Source organism: Antrostomus carolinensis, unplaced genomic scaffold, assembly GCF_000700745.2.
Source record: "Antrostomus carolinensis isolate BGI_N321 unplaced genomic scaffold, ASM70074v2 scaffold9918, whole genome shotgun sequence".
Classification (NCBI taxonomy): Eukaryota; Metazoa; Chordata; class Aves; order Caprimulgiformes; family Caprimulgidae; genus Antrostomus; species Antrostomus carolinensis.
Window position 1 is genome coordinate 18,473 of NW_010332268.1, and position 22,058 is coordinate 40,530.

The following is a 22,058-nucleotide window of genomic DNA, read 5'->3' on the forward strand; positions in this document are numbered from 1 at the left end:
ACACTGTGTCCCACTTTTGCCTAATAGAAGTAAATCTATTTTTTTTCTTATTCAATTTTAATGTATTTTTGATTTATTGTGGCTTCTCTTTCTGTCTGTCACATGATACTAATGATGCCAAGTCGTACTGGCATCAGATTCCTCTCACTAGAGCCCAGGAAACTTCTTTTCTTCTAGAGAATCTGTGATCCAGCTGTGGTTCACAACACAAACATTTGTTTCTCAGCACTGCTGAAATCTGGTGCGTTGACCAGTTACTATGTTAAGTTTTCTTTAGAGTATTTATAATTTTGTCTGCTTGTAATTACAATGTTATGAGATGAGGAGAGATGTCTTGTGGTGGTACAGTAACTTGGGCCTTATGGGGAGTGAAGTCCGTCTGATACAAAGATCCATTTCCCATAGCTCTTATTTTAAGTGTAAATTGAAACAAACTACAGGGAGAACCAACAGTTGAAACCTTGTAATACAACAGATGTCATTAAATTTTGTCTTTTGAAATGACAGATACTTTGGATGAATACTTTGAGTATGAAGCTGAGGAGTTCTTGGTCTCCTTGGCCTTGTTGATCACCGAAGGTCGAACGCCCGAGTATTCTATCAAGGGCAGAACAGAGGGCTTTCATTGCCCACCGGCACAATCAAGTCAGCCACCAACAACTAAGCATGAATGCAGCGACAAACTGGCTCAGGTATGATGGTACCCATTTCATTTTAAGTAGCATGACCTGCGTCCCTGCTACCATGATTAAAGTCAGCTGAGAATCCCACGGTAGATTCACAGTTAAGCATGAATAACAATTGTCTTCTGTGAGTCCCATGTTTAAACAAGTATGTAATTCAGTGTTGTACTAATAATAGATCTGTCCTTAAAATGAGAGATCATTAAGCCTTTTATCCTTGAACATGAAATTCTGCACGACTACCTGAATGCAGTACCTATTTGAGTCTTTATTATGCAAATGGTGAGTGCTATACTTAGCATTCTTGATCTGGTTGGTTGGGGTTTTTTGGGGTTTTTTGTTTGGTTGGTTTTTTTAGAAAATGTAGGCTGACTTGCCTAACTTTTTGCTTTTCTGAGTATTCTTGAAAAGCTGCTGATCCAAAAAACACAAGCACATCAAATCTAGCTAGTCTATTTGGGAGTAAGGTTGGAGCGTCCCATCTCTCAAGTAAAAGTTCCTAAGTACTGTGTAAATTTAAGTTGTTATTCTTGCAGAAGTTAGCCCACTCCAAGACACAGAATGTATAAAGATATTGCTTGAGTGTCTATCCAAGAGGATACAAGGTAGCAAAGTATAGTGGTTGGAGAAATGTATTTTTATGAGCTCTTTTAATTTTCTACAGAAATTTCTCAAATGGCAGCCCTGATTTATAATTGTTAATTATTTTTCACTTAGTAATCTGGAATTTTATCTCTGATTTGTTGAAAACTAGCTTACAGAATTTGACCCTTAACCTTTTCCAGTACTTTGGAACATATTTTTAAAGCAGGTTTAAATCTGGCTAGTATTCTTATGGCTTGCATATGTTGACGTTTTTTCTTTACCTCAGTGTCGTCAAGCCAGGCGAACCAGATCTGAGGTTATGCTACTGTGGAAGAATAACATGCCAATCATGGTAGAAGTGATGCTACTTCCAGACTGTTGCTATAGTGATGAAGGGCCCACCACTGAGGGGAATGATTTAAATGATCCTGCAATCAAACAAGATGCATTGCTGTTAGAAAGGTGGATTTTGGAGCCAGTTCCTCGACAGTAAGTTGGATAATTAGGATTAGCTGATAGTTGCAAGAATCTTGTTATATTAAAGTCCTTAAAGTAATCGGTTAGAGGTTGTGAACTGGCCCTTTGCCATGAACACTGATGTAAGAAAACCACTATTTACTATTGAAATCTAAGCATCTTTTAATCTTAGTCTTCCTGCACTCACACTTTCTGCAGTACACATTGTGCACTGTAGAATATTAAATGCTCCTGCTGAGAAAGGTCATTTTTGTACGTTATTTGTCATATTAAATTGTATAAATTATTATGTGGATAAAAATAAATTGAGTTCTGTAATCTTCAAAATGTTTGAGGAGTTTAGTTGTTTTGCTTCATTCAGCTGTGTTTTATTTTCAGCATGAAGATCTGAAAATGTCCTAGTTCTAGTTCTAATAGTTCTCTGCGGGTATCCTTACCAACATCCATGTGTTTCTCTTAATACATTTTAGGAGTGGAGATCGATTTATTGAAGAGAAGACCCTTTTATTGGCTGTTCGCTCTTTTGTTTTCTTCTCTCAGCTGAGTGCGTGGCTGAGCGTTTCACATGGTGCTGTTCCCCGAAACATTCTGTACAGGTACGTCTGGGATGGAAAAGAACACGTTTGCTGTTCACGGGTTGTTGCAACTTGTCTTAAAACCATTCTTCCCTCCTGTTTTCCTGTTTGCTTTCAGAAGGTGCCACGTTGTTGGCCCAGTACTTTGGTGGCTGTAAAGAATTTGTATACTTTGCAAATTACAGCAGTTGCTGGTGTCTCTAGTGCTTTTTCTTAGACATTTGTGTTATGAAGTAGATAATTAAAGACTCTTCATTTAGATAGTTCCATAAATACCCTTCTGTATTGTTTCAGGGTGAGCGCTGCAGATGTGGACTTGCAATGGACGTTCTCACAGACACCAACTGAGCATGTATTTCCTGTTCCTAATGTTTCTCACAGTGTGGCCTTGAGAGTCAGCGTCCAGTCCTTGCCCAGACAATCGAACTACCCAGTTTTGACCTGTAGTATTCACACCAACCTTAGCTTTTATGAAAAGCAAATGCAAGAGCGTAAGGTACATCAGCACAGCGATTCCAGTGCAGCACAGCAATGCAGTACCTCCAGTCCGCAGCGCTTCTGTGGGAAACAGTCATGGTCAATGACACCTGAAGGCCTACTTAATGGAAAAAAGACACCTGAATTTACTACATCTATCAGAAACTTAAAGCTTTATCCATCTAATGGACTTGGATCTGACTTTGGGGCATCGCAATCTAAAGTTCAGTGCTATAATGCTACAGCAGACAATAAGGCACAATCTCATGAAACGCCTGTCAGAACTTTTAAATCCTTTTCTCTAGTTGATTCCCGTGTTTCAAATAGTCATTGCTCTCATCAGTCCACGGGAGAAACCAATCCTTTGATAGGCTCTTTACTTCAAGAGCGACAAGAAGTCATCGCAAGAATTGCTCAGCACTTGATTCACTGTGATCCAGCTACTTCACCAGTTGTTGCTGGACGTCCATTCAATGTGCATGAAAACAGCTCAGCTACACCAAAAGCTTTTCGGAGTACTTACGAAGACGAAAACTTGCCAAGGAAAGGCAAGGAAACCTCCCCCGTTTCTATTGCCAACTTAGACAATGCAGGACAAGAAGATGGTGGTGAAGGTAAAACTAGAGCAATACCAGAGATCCCACTGCTCAGTTCCCATGTTCCAGTGAGCCACTTTGGCCGTCAGTCAGCAGGAGAGAGTAATCCCCTGATCGATTCTCTGCTCCAGGAGCGGCAGGAGGTGATAGCAAGGATTGCCCAACACTTGATTCATTGTGATCCAGCTACTTCTCATGTTACTGGGCGTCCATTCAAAGTGCATGAGAATAGCCCAGTTACTTCAAAAATTTTCCGAAGTACATATGAAGATGAAAATTTGCTGAAGAAAGGCAAGGAAACGTCTTCTGTTTCTTTTGCTAAAACTGATTTGTCTTTGTTAAAAGACAGCAGTAAGTCAAGGATGAAGACACCCGATACTCCAATCAGTCCTTCTAGGTTTGATGGAGAATTGAAAGCTTCTCTGAAACTCCAAGCAAGAAGAAAATTGGTTTTAGCAAAACCCAGTGAAGCTGTCCGAAATGCATTTCATCAGAGTTCAAATAAAACTTCTCATGCATTTAGTAGCATTCACACATCATCATCATGTACTAAAGAAAACAAATCTGAATTGCCAGATAAATTGGAAATGATACATTGCGGCCATGCACAGAAAGACCAGATAACCAATAGAATTAAACAGTGTTCGAATTTCAGCATCACTGATGAACAGATTTGCACAAATACACTTAAAGAAAGAACAGTTGTTAGTGAGAACAATGGCATGGACAGTTTTAACAATTTACACGTGGATAAATGCAGAATACTTGAAGGTACAAAAAAAGCAACTGTGATACAAGTATCTGACTCTTTGCACAAAAATGAGCTCAAGTGTTTAGATAAAGACTCAAAAACCCCAAATATTTATGAGCAAAATACTCAGCTTATTAGTATTGAAAATTATTTAAATAAAGATCATGATAATTTCAAAAACAAAACCAAACAAGACAAAACAAAAACTGCACATGATGAGAATGAAGACCCAATAGGCCTTGATTTCCAAAGCACTTCTCAGAAGAAACCTACAGAAGATGGCGTAGTTAAATATGAGTGGCTGAAGAACCCAGATGTACAGGTAAATACATGGAGGAAAAGACCAATTCCTATAGCTGCTCTTAGTCAGATATCTTTTATCCTCTATGTGCTAAGGACCAATATGAAGAGGAATTTAAGCCTGACTTCAAGCTGTAGGAAGCGGCATGTTACTGTTGTCTTCTTGGTGGTCGGAAGTAACATTTGACTGGTAGTGCTTCCCCCATATCTTCTTAATTATAATTTAACATTGAGAAGAACATTGTCTTGTTCTGCTCATGGTGCTAGTGTTATGAATGATAGTTTCCATTGGCAGTTAGGCATCCTATCTTTTTATAAATATACCAGTGTCTGAATATGGTATGTGATCATTAATAAGCAGTCTCTGTGATTGTAGATGGAGTCAAGGGGAATTTATATTGAATATTTCATAATATGCTAGTGTGATGCAGATCCATCTGGTTCAGGAGTCTTCTCTGTTACAGCAAGCAAAGTATTACTATGATAGGCCATTGATATCTTCAGTAAATTTGTTTTGCTGACAGAAAACCCCGTCTCTGAAACACACAAATATATGGCGGAAACATAATTTTCGATCCTTGGATGGAACTTCAACCAAGGCTTTTCATCCCAGAACTGGATTGCCTCTGCTTTCAAGTCCCGTAAGTTATTGTTGAAATTATAACTTATCTCTTAAATGAGAAAGGAAGTATGTTGTTCTTTTAATCTTGTGTATGGTAGAAAATTTGACAAATTACCTAGGTGAAGTGTGTGTGTTTACATTCAGTGTCAGAGTGAATGCTCTTGCATGTGGAAATTTGAGAGTTAACATTCAAATGAAGTTGAAAAATAATTCTGGAAAAGAAAATACTAAAAAGGTAGTTGCTGAGATCCTATCAAGATTAACAAAAGGTGACATTAGAAAATTCTATCGCCAAAAATGCTTTGTTGCTATTTTAGAGCACAAAAGAAAGGATTTTGAAGATTAGTGTAAGCTATCATATTTTGTCATTTAAGCATTTTTGTGTGAGTTATTAATACCTGATTGCCTATTATTCCAAAGCTTTTGTTTCTATGAACAGTTTGTACTGTATATTCTTCAGCAATCAGAGATGTCATTGAATGACTAAGTGGTGCAAAGCTGCTGTGATAAGACAGAAGGACACTGGAGAAGTATTATAGTTCTTGGTAGGTTGTTGGGAGTTTCAAAGAAAAAGGCAGTCCCAATTAAAACTGCTGAAGTAGTGGTGTTCTGTAATCAACACATAGCATGTTTTATTCTTCAGTGCTTGTAAAGATTATCATATTTTCAGGGAACTTGGATGGAAATTATTACAGCCTGTTTATTAGTAATGTTCTTTATTGTTCCAAAAAGACATCAGACTCTTGAATGAGTCTTTATTTAAGTACTTTCTGTTAATCAGAATTTACAGTCTTGTCATTAAGAATTTTAGATTTATAATTAATTTAAAATGTATAGGTATTACTCTCTTCTGCTCTGTTTTTATAATTTTGTAATGTACTGAAAATTCTTGTCAAACTTGAGCTTACTTGGCAAAATTGTCCTTACTAGAGGTAGTTTTCAAATTAGCATCTTCTTTCCCTCTTGAGGTTCCTCAAAGAAAAACACAGTCTGGGTGCTTTGATTTGGATTCATCACTGCTGCAGCTGAAATGTCTGTCTGCAAGAAGGTATGTTTTATTTACTGGAAACTTTTAAGAATTTTTGGGGAGACATAGTGTATATATATACCTCTATGCACCAACAAAGCATGTTAGCAAAGACAAAAGGTGGGTGCCTTTCAGAAGAGTCCTTATTTTGAAATAAGGCTTGGCAGCCAAGTTGCCCTAGGGGTCTCCAGGTTAGCTCGACTCGGATATAACCATGGTTCAAGAGCTGCTGCTGGGATGAATTCTGTCCTGTGCAGGGATAGGTATGTTGTAAAGATACACTTGAATTTTCAAACAGAAAAAGATAGTAATTGTTGATTATTCTTCAAATCAGTGTTAATTTTGTGTTATGTTTTATTCTTAGTGTTGAACAGGTTAAACATTTTGCCTTAACTTGTTCAGAGAACTTTTAAAAGGGACTGACCGTGACCTTTCATACATTAATACACATAACATAAACAGCTTTTAGTATGGTAGTTTTATGTTGGAAACTTCAGGATGTGAGACAAAAATATATGCATACAAGATAAAATAATCTGATACTTTGGTTCCTACTAATGGAGTTAATAAACAACCTAAATTTTTATTGTCTTGATCCCTTGTAATGTAAAACTTGGGAAAGTATTTTTTCAGTTAACTTTGCTAAAGTATTAACAGGCGATGTTCAACTGTTACTTTTTTTAGGACAACATTTTGTAATACATTAAGGAAACAATTCTTTCTAGAGCTGTTTATACCCAGAAGACAAAAGCAAATGTGTTTTATCTTTTATATTTTTTCTCTCTTTTATTTTTTTTTAAATAGCCCACAACAATGTATAAACAGAGACAGTGATCCAGAGAGCCATGGGAAACCATTTCTAAGTTCTAGTGCTCCACCAGTAACAAGTCTTAGCCTTCTGGGAAACTTTGAGGTATTGCATATTCTTTAGAATTCTTGTGGTATTTTTATATTCTTCTTCCAACCTGATTATAATATAAAAGTTCATAATTAAATTGAATAAAATTTGTTTTAATTTTCAGCCGTAAAGGCACATAATTCACACCCCGGCACATAATTCACACCCCAGACATCATCTGCCTCAGAGATTCAGATACAATGAGTTGCTTATAACTTTTATTTTCCACTATGCTCGTTAGGAGGTGTTCTGTTGACTTGAATGAGATTTAACAACCTGTAATTTTTCATGTTGATAATGTATATACCTAGAAAAAAGGATTTACATTTTCACTCTTAAAGTCTACTTAACATGTCACAAAAAGCCATGTTAAATCAGTGTAGTAAACAGAATGTATTTGAAGTATAGCCACCAGCTTTTTCACTTCACGTAGCTAGTGTGCTAACAGGTTGTATTGTACTCTGTATTTGTGAAATATGGAGTGAGCATGTTGAGGAAAATTACAGATTCTAGGTTATTATTTTTTTCAGATAGTATATATCAAGGAAAATCATGTTGCAATAAAATTCTCTATGGGCTTTTGCACCAGTTTCAGTAGTATGAACACTGCATTTGGATGATGCTTTCTCTTGAACCACTATCGTCTTGCTGAATGTTCCAATGTTCATCATAATTTTTGCCTCAGTGTTGATTTTTGGCAGGTCACCTTATGGAAGACCCAAGTTCTTATATAAACTTGTTTCCTTGTTTGCTTAGTTTTGCTGTATTTTATTTGAGGCATTCCCAACCTAAGCTGTACATGTCTTGTTTTTCAGGAGTCTGTCCTGAATTTTCGCTTAGACCCACTTGGTGTCGTGGAGGGTTTCACAGCAGAAGTGGGAGCAAGTGGAGTCTTTTGTCCCACGCACATGACTCTGCCGGTTGAAGTGTCATTCTACAGCGTTTCAGATGATAATGCACCCTCTCCTTACATGGTAAGTGCGTGGTTGGATTTATTTTAAATAAATTCTGATAGGTGGAGGTGAAGAACAAGAGCTGGGTGAGTAGAGGGTTCAGGAAGTGGGGATTTGCAGGGACTTGGGTTATTTTCAACTGCTTATGTTCTGTTCCTTCTTCCTTTCCCTGACTAGTGCTTTTCTTACCATTGATCTGCCCCACTGTCCCAACTGCTCTTATCTTAGCATATTGAACATATTTGTCTCCCTCCACCCTGGAGTCATCAACCCCCATCATCTCTTTTTATCCATCTAACTTAAAATAGGCAGTGAGGTAATAGCTGGACTTAATGGGATACATTTTGTTGACCCAACAAGCAGCTGCCCTGGGCAACTAACCACTCTGCCAACAAGTGGCTTAGATGCAGGCCAAGGTACAACTGCTGATGAAGACCTTAGACTCAGAAGTTATTCAGCCCTTTCTTTTAAAGCAAATGTTGTCTAAGATAGCGTGGCACGTGGCACTCTCACAAGCTGCATGGTTTGATGTTCGCACTGACACTGTATTTGTGTTCTCAGTATCTGTATGCTAATTCTGTTCTGCATTGCTACAAGGACAGCACGTTTTTTGGATGTCTAAAAGTGCTTCCTTGTAAAAAGCAAAAGGTGTCTTGTATGCTAGCATTGAATCAGACAGCTAGATTTGTTCTGAATGCCTGTTAAGGAACCTCAGTGTTATCTGGGTGACAGATCTAATTTTTAGAGGTTTTTATATGTGTATGTCTGGCTAAAATATGGTACGTAGTCTGTTTAAACTTATAAGTAAAGCATTGAACATCTGATTGATTGTCCCAATATTTAGATTTTAAATTCATAGCACTGACCATATTTCTGACCACCTGTTTTTAAAAGTATTTAGAAAATGAAATGGCTTTGCAAGTTAAGTTTGAGTAATAAGTTGGGTTTAAACTTGTATATGTCTTTAACCACTGCAAAGAAGTATCTATTGTTTTGCTTTCATCTTTCTAGATTATTTTGTGTTATTTTCCAGGCGGTGAGGGAATTCTGATATTCCTCAAATGGTTAAAGTTACATTGCTTATTTTCCTAGCTGGGTTTCATTGTTTCAGGCTTTTCCACATGCTCTAAACATGCTGTTATGGCTGAGTCTCCCAGGATTAATTCAACATTTGTATTGTGCCTCCATCATCAGAAACATTGTTTCTGTTTCTATAGCTAGTTTCTCTGCTCTGGGGTCTTTTTTTGTTTGTTTGTTTGGATACTTTTTTTTAAGTCCAGTGCAGTGGGGTGCAACAGTTGTGCACTGCAGGTTAACCAACTGTGTGCGCTAAGGGTGGCCTCAGCGGTGTCACAGCGCCATGTGGGACACTCAGATGCTATGTAGATCCCAGCTGGTACAAAAGCAGATGTCATCATCACTAAAGTTGGGATTAGAATGGAAGATTAAGTGCATCTGCTGCCTTTGAAAAGCAGAAATTAATTCTATGAGATTGGAAGCATTATTGGTGCAATTGTAGGTGATATAAAAATGGAAAGGAGAAGACACGTCTTCCATTTTAACTTACAAGCTGTTTTGAAAAGGAAGGTCTATTTTGCCATAGCTCCCTGCCTGCTAGTTTGAAGATGTGGAAACTTGAGTCTTGTTTCAAGAGGAGAACATATCCCTTATTGTACAGCTTTTAATGATCTGCCAAAGTATCTGTAAGGCCCCTACTGTTGATTGTTAGAATCTTAAATACATTGCATTCTCTATTTTAGTTTTTGTACATTAATGATTATTTTTGAATAAATACAGTTACATGAATAGAACGCTTTGATTTGTTTATATCTCTCCCTGTTGAACTAAATGTGTGTCTTTCTTTTTTTTTTTCCTAGGGTGTAATTACTTTAGAGTCCCTTGGTAAAAGGGGTTATCGGGTACCGCCTTCAGGAACAATACAAGTGGTACGTACTCAGCAGATACGGGTGCCTTGAAACCACTAATATCAAGAAAGTCATGCAGAGGAAATGAGGTTATTGGAGTGAGCATGAAGCTAGCAGTGGAAGTGTGCATCTCTGTAGGTACTGTAGTTATTCAAAGTAGAAATCTGTGTGTAATTTGTGGGACAAAAAAGACTCCCAACCTTTGAACTCATCTGTGCTGTGAAGAGACTTCAAATCAGTTACTGAAGATTCAGAATAGTTGGGGATACCATGGCTTTAAAGAAGTAATGAAGAAGTAATTAGGCCACAATCCAAATTCTGAAATCCTTCTAAAGGGATTAAATGCTCAGTTGTATCTAAATTTTGTAACATTTTAATGCCACCTATTTTTTGTAATAAAATCAGAAAGTAAATCACAGTCATTGCTTAGAACCAATGATTTGCCTCTTTCTTTCTTTTAAGAACCCAGTCCAGGGTAACACATTGGTAATTTCAGGTTTGAAAGTGGAGCCCACCACTGTGCTTCCTGTGACCATATTATGTCTTGAAAACAGCGTAGACAAAAAGCTGACTGGGAAAATAAGCAAAAATGAGGATGCAGATTAGCAAAGTAATAGTAGTCATATACTAGTGTTTCATTCAGATTAGGTTGTGTTTAGTATTATATTTAAAAAATGAGAATTGCTAGTAGCTGAAGTGTTGACAAACAGAAAAACTGCACAGTGTTTTTGCACAAATGTTTCTGTATAGCACGGGGACAAAGTGCATAGAGGATGGTGATTATTTTGGCAGGTGGAGTTTGGTGGGTTTTTTTAAAAATTTGTCATCTCTAAAGAGTATTGTATTGAACTGTGTCTTTTCAGACCTTATTTAACCCTAACAAAACTGTGGTGAAGATGTTTGTGGTGATCTATGACTTGAGAGAAATGCCAGCTAATCATCAAACATTCCTACGGCAAAGAACCTTTTCTGTTCCTGTGAGACGAGAAATCAAGAGAACTGTCAATAAAGAAAATAGTCAACAGACTGAAGAAAGGCTACTACGCTACCTCATACATCTGAGGTGAGCTCCTCAGAGTTACCAACCAACAAAACAAACCAACAAAAAAAACCCCCCCAAACCAACTAACCAAAAACACAAAAAACAAGTACCTGCCAAAATGTATCTCATGGCTTCTTTCCCTGCCAGCCTTTCTGTAGGCAGACTTGTTTTTTAAAAAGAATGCTTTCAACTTGGTCTTTAAGCTAGACAGTAGAGGAAGAAGAGCTAATAAATAATTTGGATTCTGCTTGGGAGAAACAAATAATAAATAATAAATAATTTGGATTCTGCTTGGGAGAAAGAAAGTTAAAATATAAAGCTCTTTCTTGGCATTGAAGTATTTTATATAGTCTTGTAAAGTTTAATTCTTTTCTTAGCAAGAGAGCTTTAGTCCTGGCTGGATCAATGTACTTTTTTTGAGGTTACAGGAAATAGTGAGAGTGGATGTTACATGAGCAAAAGCCAAAACTAAGGATCAACGTAAAGAAGGAGCCCAGTGTCCTACACACATGCCTCTTCACCAGAATAGTTTGTAATGTGAAAAGCATTCTGACTTACTCCTAAAAATACAGTGTTTAGTGGTAAAAATGTAAATACTTGGGTTTTTATGCAATACCACTGATAATGCCTTTCACTTTATAAAATATTCACACAATCTTCCTTAAAAGATTTACAAAGCACTGCCTGAAATCAGATACTGTGCTGCTGCTCTGTTCTAGAGACTCCAGTTTGAAACAAGGAGGACTGATGGATATACTCTGTCCTGCAGTTTGCAGACTTTTGCCTGCATTGCTGTAGTAAACAAACCATGTGATCACACCGTGATGACCCAGTGCTTTCGTTGCAGCACTAGGAAACTTGACTGTGGCTGACATTTTGAAGGGAGCAAGCAGGAGAAAATAAAATCTCTTGCACTTTTCTCTTTAACTTGTTGTAGAATTACTTCTGGTATGTACTATTTTCCCTGTTCAGTGGCATTGATTTCTACCTAGCAGACTTTTGGAATACAACTTTGTGTAGGGCAGTGATTCCAGGCCAAGCTTTCCCATTAAATGAAAATTGACAGTCATAAAAAATGCGTGTTGGTTTGTTTACTGGAGTGTGAAAATAGCATTACCATGAGGCTGTTGACCTGTGTTTTCATTCTGAATTTTAGCTTGGACTGAGATTCATCCTTTCAGGCCACACTAAGTTGTCATCTCTAACTTAACCACCTTCTAAAAATCATCTTCTAGGGTAAATTCTGAAAAAGAGTGTGTAGCCCAAATAAAAGGCTCTATTCACTTGTAATGTTGATCTAGCTAATGCAGAGTAACTGGGGACATGCATCAGCTGTAGACGTGGGCAAAAATCTGTGGCCAACCAGGTCTGGCATACGAGCATGAAGAGTAGTAGACTTGTGTCCCCTTTCAGTTTCCACTTTAATGTAGTTCATAAATTTGTTGTAGGCAGACCCAATAATTACTTCGATTTGAGGGCAAATCTGCTTTCTTCTCTGTTGTCTTTTATAGCCAGAAGTCTTCTTTCATGAGCTTCCTATTTCTGATACCTGCTGAGAGACAGAAATGTAGAAGTTCTGATGCTTCTAGTTTTGAAATACATGTACAATTTAGCTCAGCTCCCAGACCTCTGGTAGGGATCAACTCATGGATTTATAATGTGTAATTGGAAATGCATCAATTTCTGTCTGGAAAAACAAACCGATAATTATGATGCTTAGCAGCTGCTTACTTTGTAAAGTGAATACCTGCAGAGTATGCCCAAAGTTTTTTGCTTCAGAGATGAATCCAGACACCGAGTCCTGTTTTATAATGGAAGAACTGCACAACTCCTTGAAATAGACAGTAGTTTATGTTGATCTGTCTTGAGGTTTATTATACAGAGTACTCCAGATTTTACAAAAGGCTCAGTTGTCAATCTAGTAGCCTTCTTTACTAGAGATAGATTTTCATTAGGAGATCTTAAAAAGTCTTAGTAGTATATTAATTCATATGTAAGTTGATTTTAAAGCTTTTAAAAGCAACAATGTTTCTTCAGACCCATTTTACTGAAAACTTACATACAGACCTAAAAAATTTAAACTATTAAGATTTTTTTTGTTACTCAAGTTGGCTTAGAACAGCCTTTTAGTTTTAGTTGCAGTCGTTGTTGTAAACAAGCATCTTAAGCTTACATGTTGAAATTTTGTTCAAAAAAACAAATGAAGTCACCAGCAGTAAGCTGCATTGTGGTCGCATCTGCTTGCGAGGCCTTAATCACTGTTGTCAGCACTCACATTATGAAAGCTTCTTTTCAAGTGGTAATTCAGCAAAAATGCTTGCATAGGTCTGGAACTTAATGTTGGTGGCCAGATTTTCTACAACACTCTTTTAAAGTGTCAGATTTATTGTGTGTGCAGCTTCTGCCTGCTGTTTCGTATGTCTGAGATACTGTTCAGTGTGCCATTAGATGGTATTTGTACCCACAGCTACAGATACAGAATGTAGCATACATGGACAGAAGAGCTTTATTCACTATAAGAAAACCAAGACTTGCACCTGCAGTTTAAGTCATTTCTTGACGCTTTGGGGATATATTTTTTGTTGCATGTGAAACAGTGATTTTTGCATTGTAATTAAATTTACATGAGCATAAGAGCTGTGAATCCAGCCCTGCTCACACCTCATTTCCGCCCAGTGCTGTGAGGGTGATGACCATCCATAGGTTTTCTAGGTCACATTCTGGCACCCCTATAAAAGGCAATTAAACAGTTAACCTGGCCACAGCTCAGCATTTTTCAAGTTTTTAAAGCCTGGTCAACAACTTTACTTACTGACATATTGCCTCTTTTAATTGCATGGAGCATAATTGTTGTTGCTTAACAGCTGGACAGGGGTTGTTAGTAAAGGCTAGGTGGGTAAGCTTGAAACTGGTTGTAAAACCAGTGAGTGATGAGGATCCTCAAGGTGTTGAGAAACTTTTTTAAAAAAACTATTTTCCTAATGTGGCATATTATTCCATTTATTGGTGGAAGATTTACTAGTTGCTTTTTGATCTATCTGATCTCTCAGCATTTTTCCTGATCTAGAAATTTGTATGCTCGTCCTAATGAATTTACTTACAGATTTTATGGATTGTGTTGTATAGTCTTTTCCACTTGCAAAACATGTCTTCCTGCATATGTTTTTGTGATCACCTTGCTATATCGTGTTTCTGTGGCTTACTCTGTTCATTGTGAATTTTGATGGCCTTTGTGCTTGTGTTTGTCATTTCTTCACTAATGTTTATCACTTTCTTTCCTCTGACAGACTTTCTAGCTCACCTGATATTTGTGTTTTTAAGCCTTCTTCTATTTGTCTGTTGATACTGTTCCTAGGACACCGTCTGTCAATAGACCTCTGTTGTGATCTTCTTAATTCCTTTACACAAAACTACTGGAGCTGCCACAGCTCTGGAGCCAGTCCCATCCTGGCCACCCTGCAAGGGTGTATGTAATGGCTGTCTCTTGATTATTGCAATGTTTTTGCATGTATGAAAAGCAACATTTCTAAATCCCAATTACTATGATAAACACTTCTCAAAGAAAAAAAATTGGTGATGGAAGCAGAGATGAGAAGAAACCCCTGAACTCTACTGTTTCCCACACATTCTCCTTCAATCTTTGTGAAATGTCATGCTCAGAAAAGCCACGTTCCAGGGAGTGTTATTCACTGGGCAAAGAGAATCCTTTGCTGGATCCTCACTAATAGAAAATAGTAAGCTTGAGAAGTTTAAAATAGACCTTGCTAATTATTTTCTGATAGATCCATGTGTAAAATGGGATTTGAGCTCTACTTCATGATAGTACTTTGATAACTAGATCTATCAATTCTATATTAATTTCAATCTTACTTTTGCTGCAAAAGATCTTTCAATTTTTTTTTTTTTCATTTTAAAATGTTTTATGAGCTAAAATTAACTGTTTGTGGTGTTCAGTTTGTCCCTTGCCTCTTTCACTCTTCCTTCTTGTGCTCTCCTCCAGAGTCTTCTCTTAAGGTAGTATCTTCTCCCGTTTGCCTACCAGGTAAAGGGCTTTCACACTGACAGCACCGAGCAAATAAATAGGGATGGATGTGAGCTCTGTGGGAGCCAGTCGGAGCATTCTGCTGGACCCTGCTCCATTTAATGCCCTTGACAGCTGTGTCTAGGAGAGCAGATTTTCCTTTGTTGGGCTGTGGGGACAACTACAAACTATTCTGCATCACTCATCTAAACGAAACGGTGACACAGAATCCATTTCTACAACCTGCCTGCCCCAAACAATGAAACCTTGAGGGATCTTCTGTAGTTGTCTGTTTTCTCCAGCCTCTCAGAACTTCAGTCTGATTGTGGCTAGGTTTATTCTAGAGATACTACTTTTGCTTCAGGAGGGTCAATAAGTAAATGCTTATTAAAAACCTGTGCAAATTGTAATACATGTGATAATACAGTGTGCAGTACTTAATCAGCATTTATAATTATATCATTTTGTCATAATAGTAATAGCTTTTCTGTTTCTATTACAGTAGCAATAGCTTTTATCCCTTACCATGTGTCCTGGTTTTGCTAGGATAGAGTTAATTTTCTTCTTAGTAATTAGAATAACTGTGTTTCAGTTTCAGTGTAAGACTTGTTATAAGAGGAATGTTGATAACAGTACTGATGTTATTAATTGCTGCTGGAGCTCGAGGCCATCGTGTTTGGCTGGTTCACAGCTGCACTGGGACTGGGAGGGAGAAGCGCAGTGAATAGCAAACCCCAAAACTGGCATTTGGACGTGCCAATGAGATATTCCATATCATATCATGTTTAGTATATTAACTGGGGCTGACCGGAAGTCGGGGTGATTCTCTCTGGCTTTCACTCGGGCTCTTGTTCTTCTGGGATTGCGGTTTTGGTTCGGGATTGTCACTCCTCCAGGATCGTTATCTGGGAGCAGGCCGGGCTTATCAGTGGGTGGTGAGCCATAGCACTGCGCATCACTCTTTTGTATATTTTATTACTGTTATCATTATCACTACTGTTTTAATATTAGTTTTATTTTAAGTTTTCTTTTATTTCTATTATTAAACTGTTTTTATCTCAACCTACAAGTCTCCTTATCCTGGCCCCCCCAATCCTGTCCCCTTTTCCCTGGGGGTAGGGGGGAAGTAGGTGCACGGCTGTGTTGGCTGCTGGCCAAGGGCTAACCCTGTGAAACTATTACACCATAGTGATAGTGATGTTAAGTTCAGTTGCCACAAGAAATGCTCCTTAGGCTCTCCTGCCTTTCCTGGTTGAGGGAAGGAAATTAAGGAGTTCTGCCAGATGAAGACTATAGAATGGTTCTCTGAAATGCAGATCTCGTCTCTATATAGAGTTGTTAAATCTCAGGGAAAGCGGAACTGGCACATTCCTGGCAGGTTTGGAGGACCTGAATTAGGCTGTTTAGCCACAGGACAAAAGATAAATGGGCCCAGGAATTGGCTACAGTTTACTTTGGTGAGTGGGCCAGTGAACTATAGTCTCTTTGAAATAGCTCCGTATTCTGTGTGAAAAACTTTTTTCTGTCTGCCTGCAGAGATTCCCATACCTACTGCTTCTTGAGTTGGACTTGAATTTGGCATGTGGTAAAATAGTAAACTTAGTAAGTTTAAAGTAGTAAATTTGGCAAGTAGTAAGCTCCTTGCTGGTACATTCATAAAGAGAGCAATGAAATCTGTCTGTATGGCAGCCAGCACTGAAATAGACATTTGATATATACATATGCTTTTGTTGATACTTGAACCTTCCCTTTTGTGTGTGCTTAGGCCACCCTTTGGGCATTTTCAGGAGTGTTCACTGAAGAGCACTTTCAGCATTTCAGGTTGCTGAAGACTTTAATCTTCGTCGTACATAATTGCAGCGTGAACGTCAAATATTCCATACCACTTTCAAAGCTGTGCACTACACTGGTGATTAGGAACAGAACCTTTAAATGCTAAAGGAAACAAAGTAGATTTAAATTGTTAGGTTATTCTTTCTTCTTTCATTTTAACTGACCAATTTTGTATGTTCAAATTTTTTTTTTATCTTTAATCGCTTAAAGAAATGCATTTAATTTAATAATATTTAAAGATTAATCTTTTGGTTTAGATAATACAGATATTTGTATCTTTTCAGGTTCCAGAGTTCTAAATCTGGAAAGATCTACCTCCACAGAGATGTAAGGCTCCTATTCTCTCGGAAATCCATGGAAGTTGATAGCGGCGCTGCATATGAACTCAAATCTTACACTGAATCTCCAACAAATCCTCAGTTTTCACCAAGATGCTAGCAAACAACGGCAAACTAAAGTATTTGTTTTACTGTTGATTACTCCTTACAAGTGAAGATTGGTAGAGGTGACAATATAAAGTTAAATCTGTAAAGGAATGAAAATAGCGCTGAAGAGAGAGAAGGTTCTTATGTGATCCTGGACCAGTTTTTAAAAGGCTTCTGGAATGAGCTTTGTGTATTCCAAGTAGACTGGAAACATACTTAAATCTAATCTTTTTGTACTGTTTAAAACCACTTCATTGGATGTGTTGCAATAGCAAATTCCCAAGTTAGTTTAGTGTTTACACTTTTTATTTTATTTTTCAGTTATTTAATATTTAATGTTTCATTTAATACTCAAGTGATGTTTGTCTTTAGTGTTCTAATGTAGCATAAATCCTATGTAAAATCATACTATGTATTTTTGGCATTAATATTGAAATCTGAAATATATACAGATGTCTTTAATCTGTGTGATGTTTTAAGTGATATTCATTTAAGTTATTGAAAATGGGGACAAGAGATGAATTTCCATAACATTTCATACTATGCAAGCATTTACCTTTCTTCTTTTTTTCTATTTAGTGGTACCCTTTTCCTGTTTTTCCTCACATTACTGATTTAAAAACACTTGCAACCATAGTGCAGATTGTTTATTTACTTACTCATGCATTCAGATAATTTGTTCTATTCATATTTTGATCCCTCAGTTTCTTTCTTTCCTCAAGGGCCATTTTAATTTTGCTTTCTGTTATTAGTTTTTCTCACCTAAAATTCGTACCCTCTCCCATTTGATTTCTCAGATTGTGTTAAAGGATGTACTGTGCAAGCAAAATAGTATTTATATCTTAAATATATGCAAAAGCTATGAAACTTGTACTTTTTGGTTTATTTTTAGATAAGGAGGATCTTCATGTAATCCTAAATATTTTTAATAGATCATTTCCATTTAGGCCACTAGGTGGCCATAGGAAGTTTTACTAGAAATGCTACATTGGGCATATAAATATTTTCCAATATATACATGTATTCCTGAAACAAAACACAGTCAGATAAACAGTTTATGCTAAGTGTTAAGCTGTGTAACTGAGAGAAATAAAGTTAGAAGCATTTGATGATATTTGAGGTATATATTTAATAAGGCACATTACAATGTTTGCTGAATATCTGAGTTTCTCAGCTGTCTTCCCTTGGTTTGTATGTTTTTCTTTACACGGCTGTAGGTTTTCAGAGTGTCAGTAATATGAAAGGTGACCTTCATATTTGGGAATATAACACACTTATCTGATGAAGACTCTGGAGAAAGAATGATCGTGCATCTTGTATATTCAGCATTGCTCTTAGATGAGAGGAGAAGTCAGTGTATCGTGAAATCTCCAGGAAGTCCTCCAGGGAAAGTAAGGGAGACCAGACTATCCGGACGTTACTTATCAACTATCTTGTACATTCAAATGACTTTTGCTACAAAAGGGCAAAGCTCAGATATTACTGAGTCCATTCCCCACTTCAGCAGTATTTTCCCCTCTGTTACACTAGGCTTTCAAAGGTTAGCTAGTATTTATTTATAGAGACTTGGGAAAAACTGCGCAGAAAGAGATTGTAGTTTCTAGTCATTTGTGTGCCCTGTAAAACTGAGAGAAGTTTTTGTTTGGTAGCAGAAGAGTCAAATACAGCTGCAGTTGTACTGTGTACAGAACTAGGATCTTGACTAGCAGAATAAGAATGTGTCCTAGTTTATTTGTAGCTACTATTGAGTCATAAGCAAACAGCATGTATCCTCAAAATACTTATTGTGTCATGGTGCACATCTGCTTGCACACCTGATGAAAAAAAAGTATGTGAAAAGGACACAGTTTTAATGAAAAGTCACAATTTGCCTGTAGTAGATTAGTCTTTTATTTTGCACTGACAATATGCAATGTTTGTATGTTTGTATCTTGATAACTTTAAATTACTTCGTCAAACTATCCTTTTCTCCCTTCAGAGTAATATATTAATTTGTTTTGAACAGCAAAGTGTGGATTTTGACTATGTGATCACTACAAGTCATGTCTAGGAAACAAATTTGTATTGACTTAAATAGTCAGACTACACAGTCCCTGTATGGATTCAGAATGAAAGTGACCTTAGATTATCCATGCACAACACTGATTTAACTAAATCATTCTCTATTTACAGCTTAATCTGTTACCACTTTACATTAGGGACACACCTGAAGAAATGCTGAATGTTCCTAAAATATGAACTGAATTCCACATGACCTTCTATACTTAGGTTAAGAAATTAGACTAGACTAATTTGCTTCTTCTCTTTACTCCTCAATAGGCTAAATAATATACAATTACTTTTGATAAATATTTGAGTAGTTTATGAGGGCCCCCAGTGATGGATGCTCCAAGTAATCTCTTCCAGTGTTAAACTACACTTGTTACGAGAAAGCTGTTTATAATGTCCAACAAAATCTTGCTGCAGTTGAAGTCAAATACTACTTGGCCTTTTCACTACAAGCAAACAATTTGGTTCTTGTATCTCCCTTCTCAATCTTGTTTTCTGTATGTAAGACAACCCCAGACTTTTCAGGAAGCCTTACCTTGTAGATTGTTTCCCGCACTTGTCATCATTCTGGCTCTCTGCTTTCTTCTTTTGGTCTGAATCTGTCTGGAAGTGCCTCAAGCTGGACACAGCATCCCAAGCAGGGCCTCTTCGTGCCAATTAGACTAGAAGGATTGGTTGATAAGTCTTATGGATTAAAGTCCTCTTCGTACATCCCATTAAAATACTTGATTTTTCAGTAATTGAAGATGTCAACTTCCATTCGCCTTGTTATCTAGTATAACAGAGGTGTCCTACCTGCTTGTTCCCAATCTGGTAGCTCTCCTGCATTATTGAACCTCATTCTCTCACTAGCCAGGATTTTGTATCTGATCTTCTGTTTGAATCTGAATTGAAATTATTTTCCAGTGTTCTTGTAGCTTCTTACTTAGTGCAATTGCTAATATTAATAAAATTCATAATACATTATCTGGGTCACCAATGAAAGCGATGAGCAATATCGGCCCTGGGAAGCAAGCCCCTTGTGAAACCCTGCTAAACACAGCATTTCCAACAAAAACTTGAATCCACCACATTAAAGTGCCATCTAGTTTAGTTTCCCTAATTTGCATGGAGAAGTGTCAGAAGCCTTATTAATGCCAGAAGGCATCTGGAACTTCAGCCACCTTCACCCACTTCTCAACACGGTCTGTTTCTTGTTCATTAAATAAATACGATTGCATTAAACCCTTCTTAATTGTGAATTCATGTTCAGCTACTCAGTTTTTTGAGTGCTTATTGTAGATGATTTCTCAGGTAATTATTGATTAGACAGCTTAATTATATAGCTTGTATTCTGCCCTTCCCTTATTCCTATTTAAATTCAGAAAAATGGCCAAGCTATCAGTCTCCTGGAAACTGATTCATTTTCTACAGGTTCCTATATAGATGGCCACTAATTGATTGGGGATTGCTTCAGTTGGTTCTCTGAACTGACAAGGATTATTTTTAATCCAAATTGAAAACATTTACCAGATAAGGAAAAAAAAGAACCAATTCAAGTATCCTATAAACTAATATCTTCGTATTCCAGCTTGAGGTTATATTCCATTTGTTACACGAGCTATCTTGATCAAACAATATATCTTCAGCAAAAGAAACATTAAATCCTTTGGTCTTTACAGGGTTTGTTCAGTAATTTCAGTAATAATTCTACGCCCTTTTGTCTTCATGATCTGCTTTAGGTGCACATCCTTAAAAAGCTGACCTAGTTTCTATATGCTGCTTTCTTGTATTTGAGGCCATTGAAGAACCTGTGCTTTTCCTGAGGTTCTTAATTTACTTCCCATGCTTCCTCTGCACTGTATAATTTACACTTGTTCCCTTAAACAAATCATTTTATTAAGGAACTGCTGAATCCTCAAAACTGTATTTTCCCTCACATTAATTTCCTAAGAGATTTGAAAGAAATTCCTGAAATTTGCACTCATCTGCTGTCACTGCTGCTTTGTTCTGCTTCTTTTCAAAATCTATGATGAACTTCACCCTTTTAATGATAATTTTTGTGTGTGTTCTGTTTTTTACACCTTCAGACCATTTCTCCCCGGTTTTGCTACAAGCAAATGTGGCATGCTCACCATTATCACTGCTTTTTCTATCATTAGGAAAAAAGTACTCACTAGTGGCTTCTATGATTTTCCTGTGTAATCTGCCCTGCTCTGTCCCTTCTTGAACGAGGGATATGCACATGCCTTGAATTCCCACATTCACAATCCTGGTCTCTGGATGAATCTCTCAGTTGCTCAAAAAAAATGCTTCCAACTACTGGTCTGTGGGGCTTTTAGTAAAATTCAACTGTGGCAAAACTGTAGACTTTACAGCTTCTGTTTTGATCGAGAGCCTTCTCTGACCTCTCTCAGTCTGTCTTCTGGACCTTAAACACACAAAGCCTGCCTGTCGTTGTCCATCCTCCCTGAGCTGTGCTCAGGTACGTGCTGGGTCTGCAGGGTGGACAGCATGTGCTGGTTCTCAGCCAGAGCCAAAAAAACTGCTGAACACAGGCGATACAGTGCAGTGGGAGGGCTGGAGGTCAAAATCATGGGAAAGCAGTGTAAGATAACAGGAAAAGATGTTTTGTATAGGAAAAGCTGCAGTATACACTCACTTAACTGAATATTAAGTAAAATCTGTACCTTGTTCACATAATCCCCATATTTAGGGACCCCTAAAGATTTATTAATGGTGATCTGTTTAAACCCCTCTTTCATGTTCTGAAAGAGACTCTAAGGGAGGTTATTGTTCTGCCAAGAACCAGACAGTGAAAGTAGATGGGGAGGGAAGAA

At 37.4% G+C, this 22,058-nt stretch overlaps 1 protein-coding gene across 1 annotated transcript in view; it reads left to right on the plus strand.

The window, feature by feature from the left end:
• Window positions 1-18,304, plus strand: part of ATOSA (atos homolog A) — a 26,194-nt gene extending 7,890 nt beyond the window's left edge. The window contains exons 3-13 of the mRNA XM_029086340.1: window positions 508-692; window positions 1,555-1,757; window positions 2,216-2,341; window positions 2,615-4,466; window positions 4,969-5,085; window positions 6,035-6,114; window positions 6,898-7,006; window positions 7,807-7,965; window positions 9,822-9,890; window positions 10,733-10,932; window positions 17,050-18,304. Of these exons, the coding sequence (XP_028942173.1) occupies window positions 508-692; window positions 1,555-1,757; window positions 2,216-2,341; window positions 2,615-4,466; window positions 4,969-5,085; window positions 6,035-6,114; window positions 6,898-7,006; window positions 7,807-7,965; window positions 9,822-9,890; window positions 10,733-10,932; window positions 17,050-17,203 (3,254 nt within the window). The 3' untranslated portion in view covers window positions 17,204-18,304. The remainder of the gene's footprint in view (window positions 1-507; window positions 693-1,554; window positions 1,758-2,215; window positions 2,342-2,614; window positions 4,467-4,968; window positions 5,086-6,034; window positions 6,115-6,897; window positions 7,007-7,806; window positions 7,966-9,821; window positions 9,891-10,732; window positions 10,933-17,049) is intronic.
• The last annotated feature ends 3,754 nt before the right edge of the window (window positions 18,305-22,058 follow it).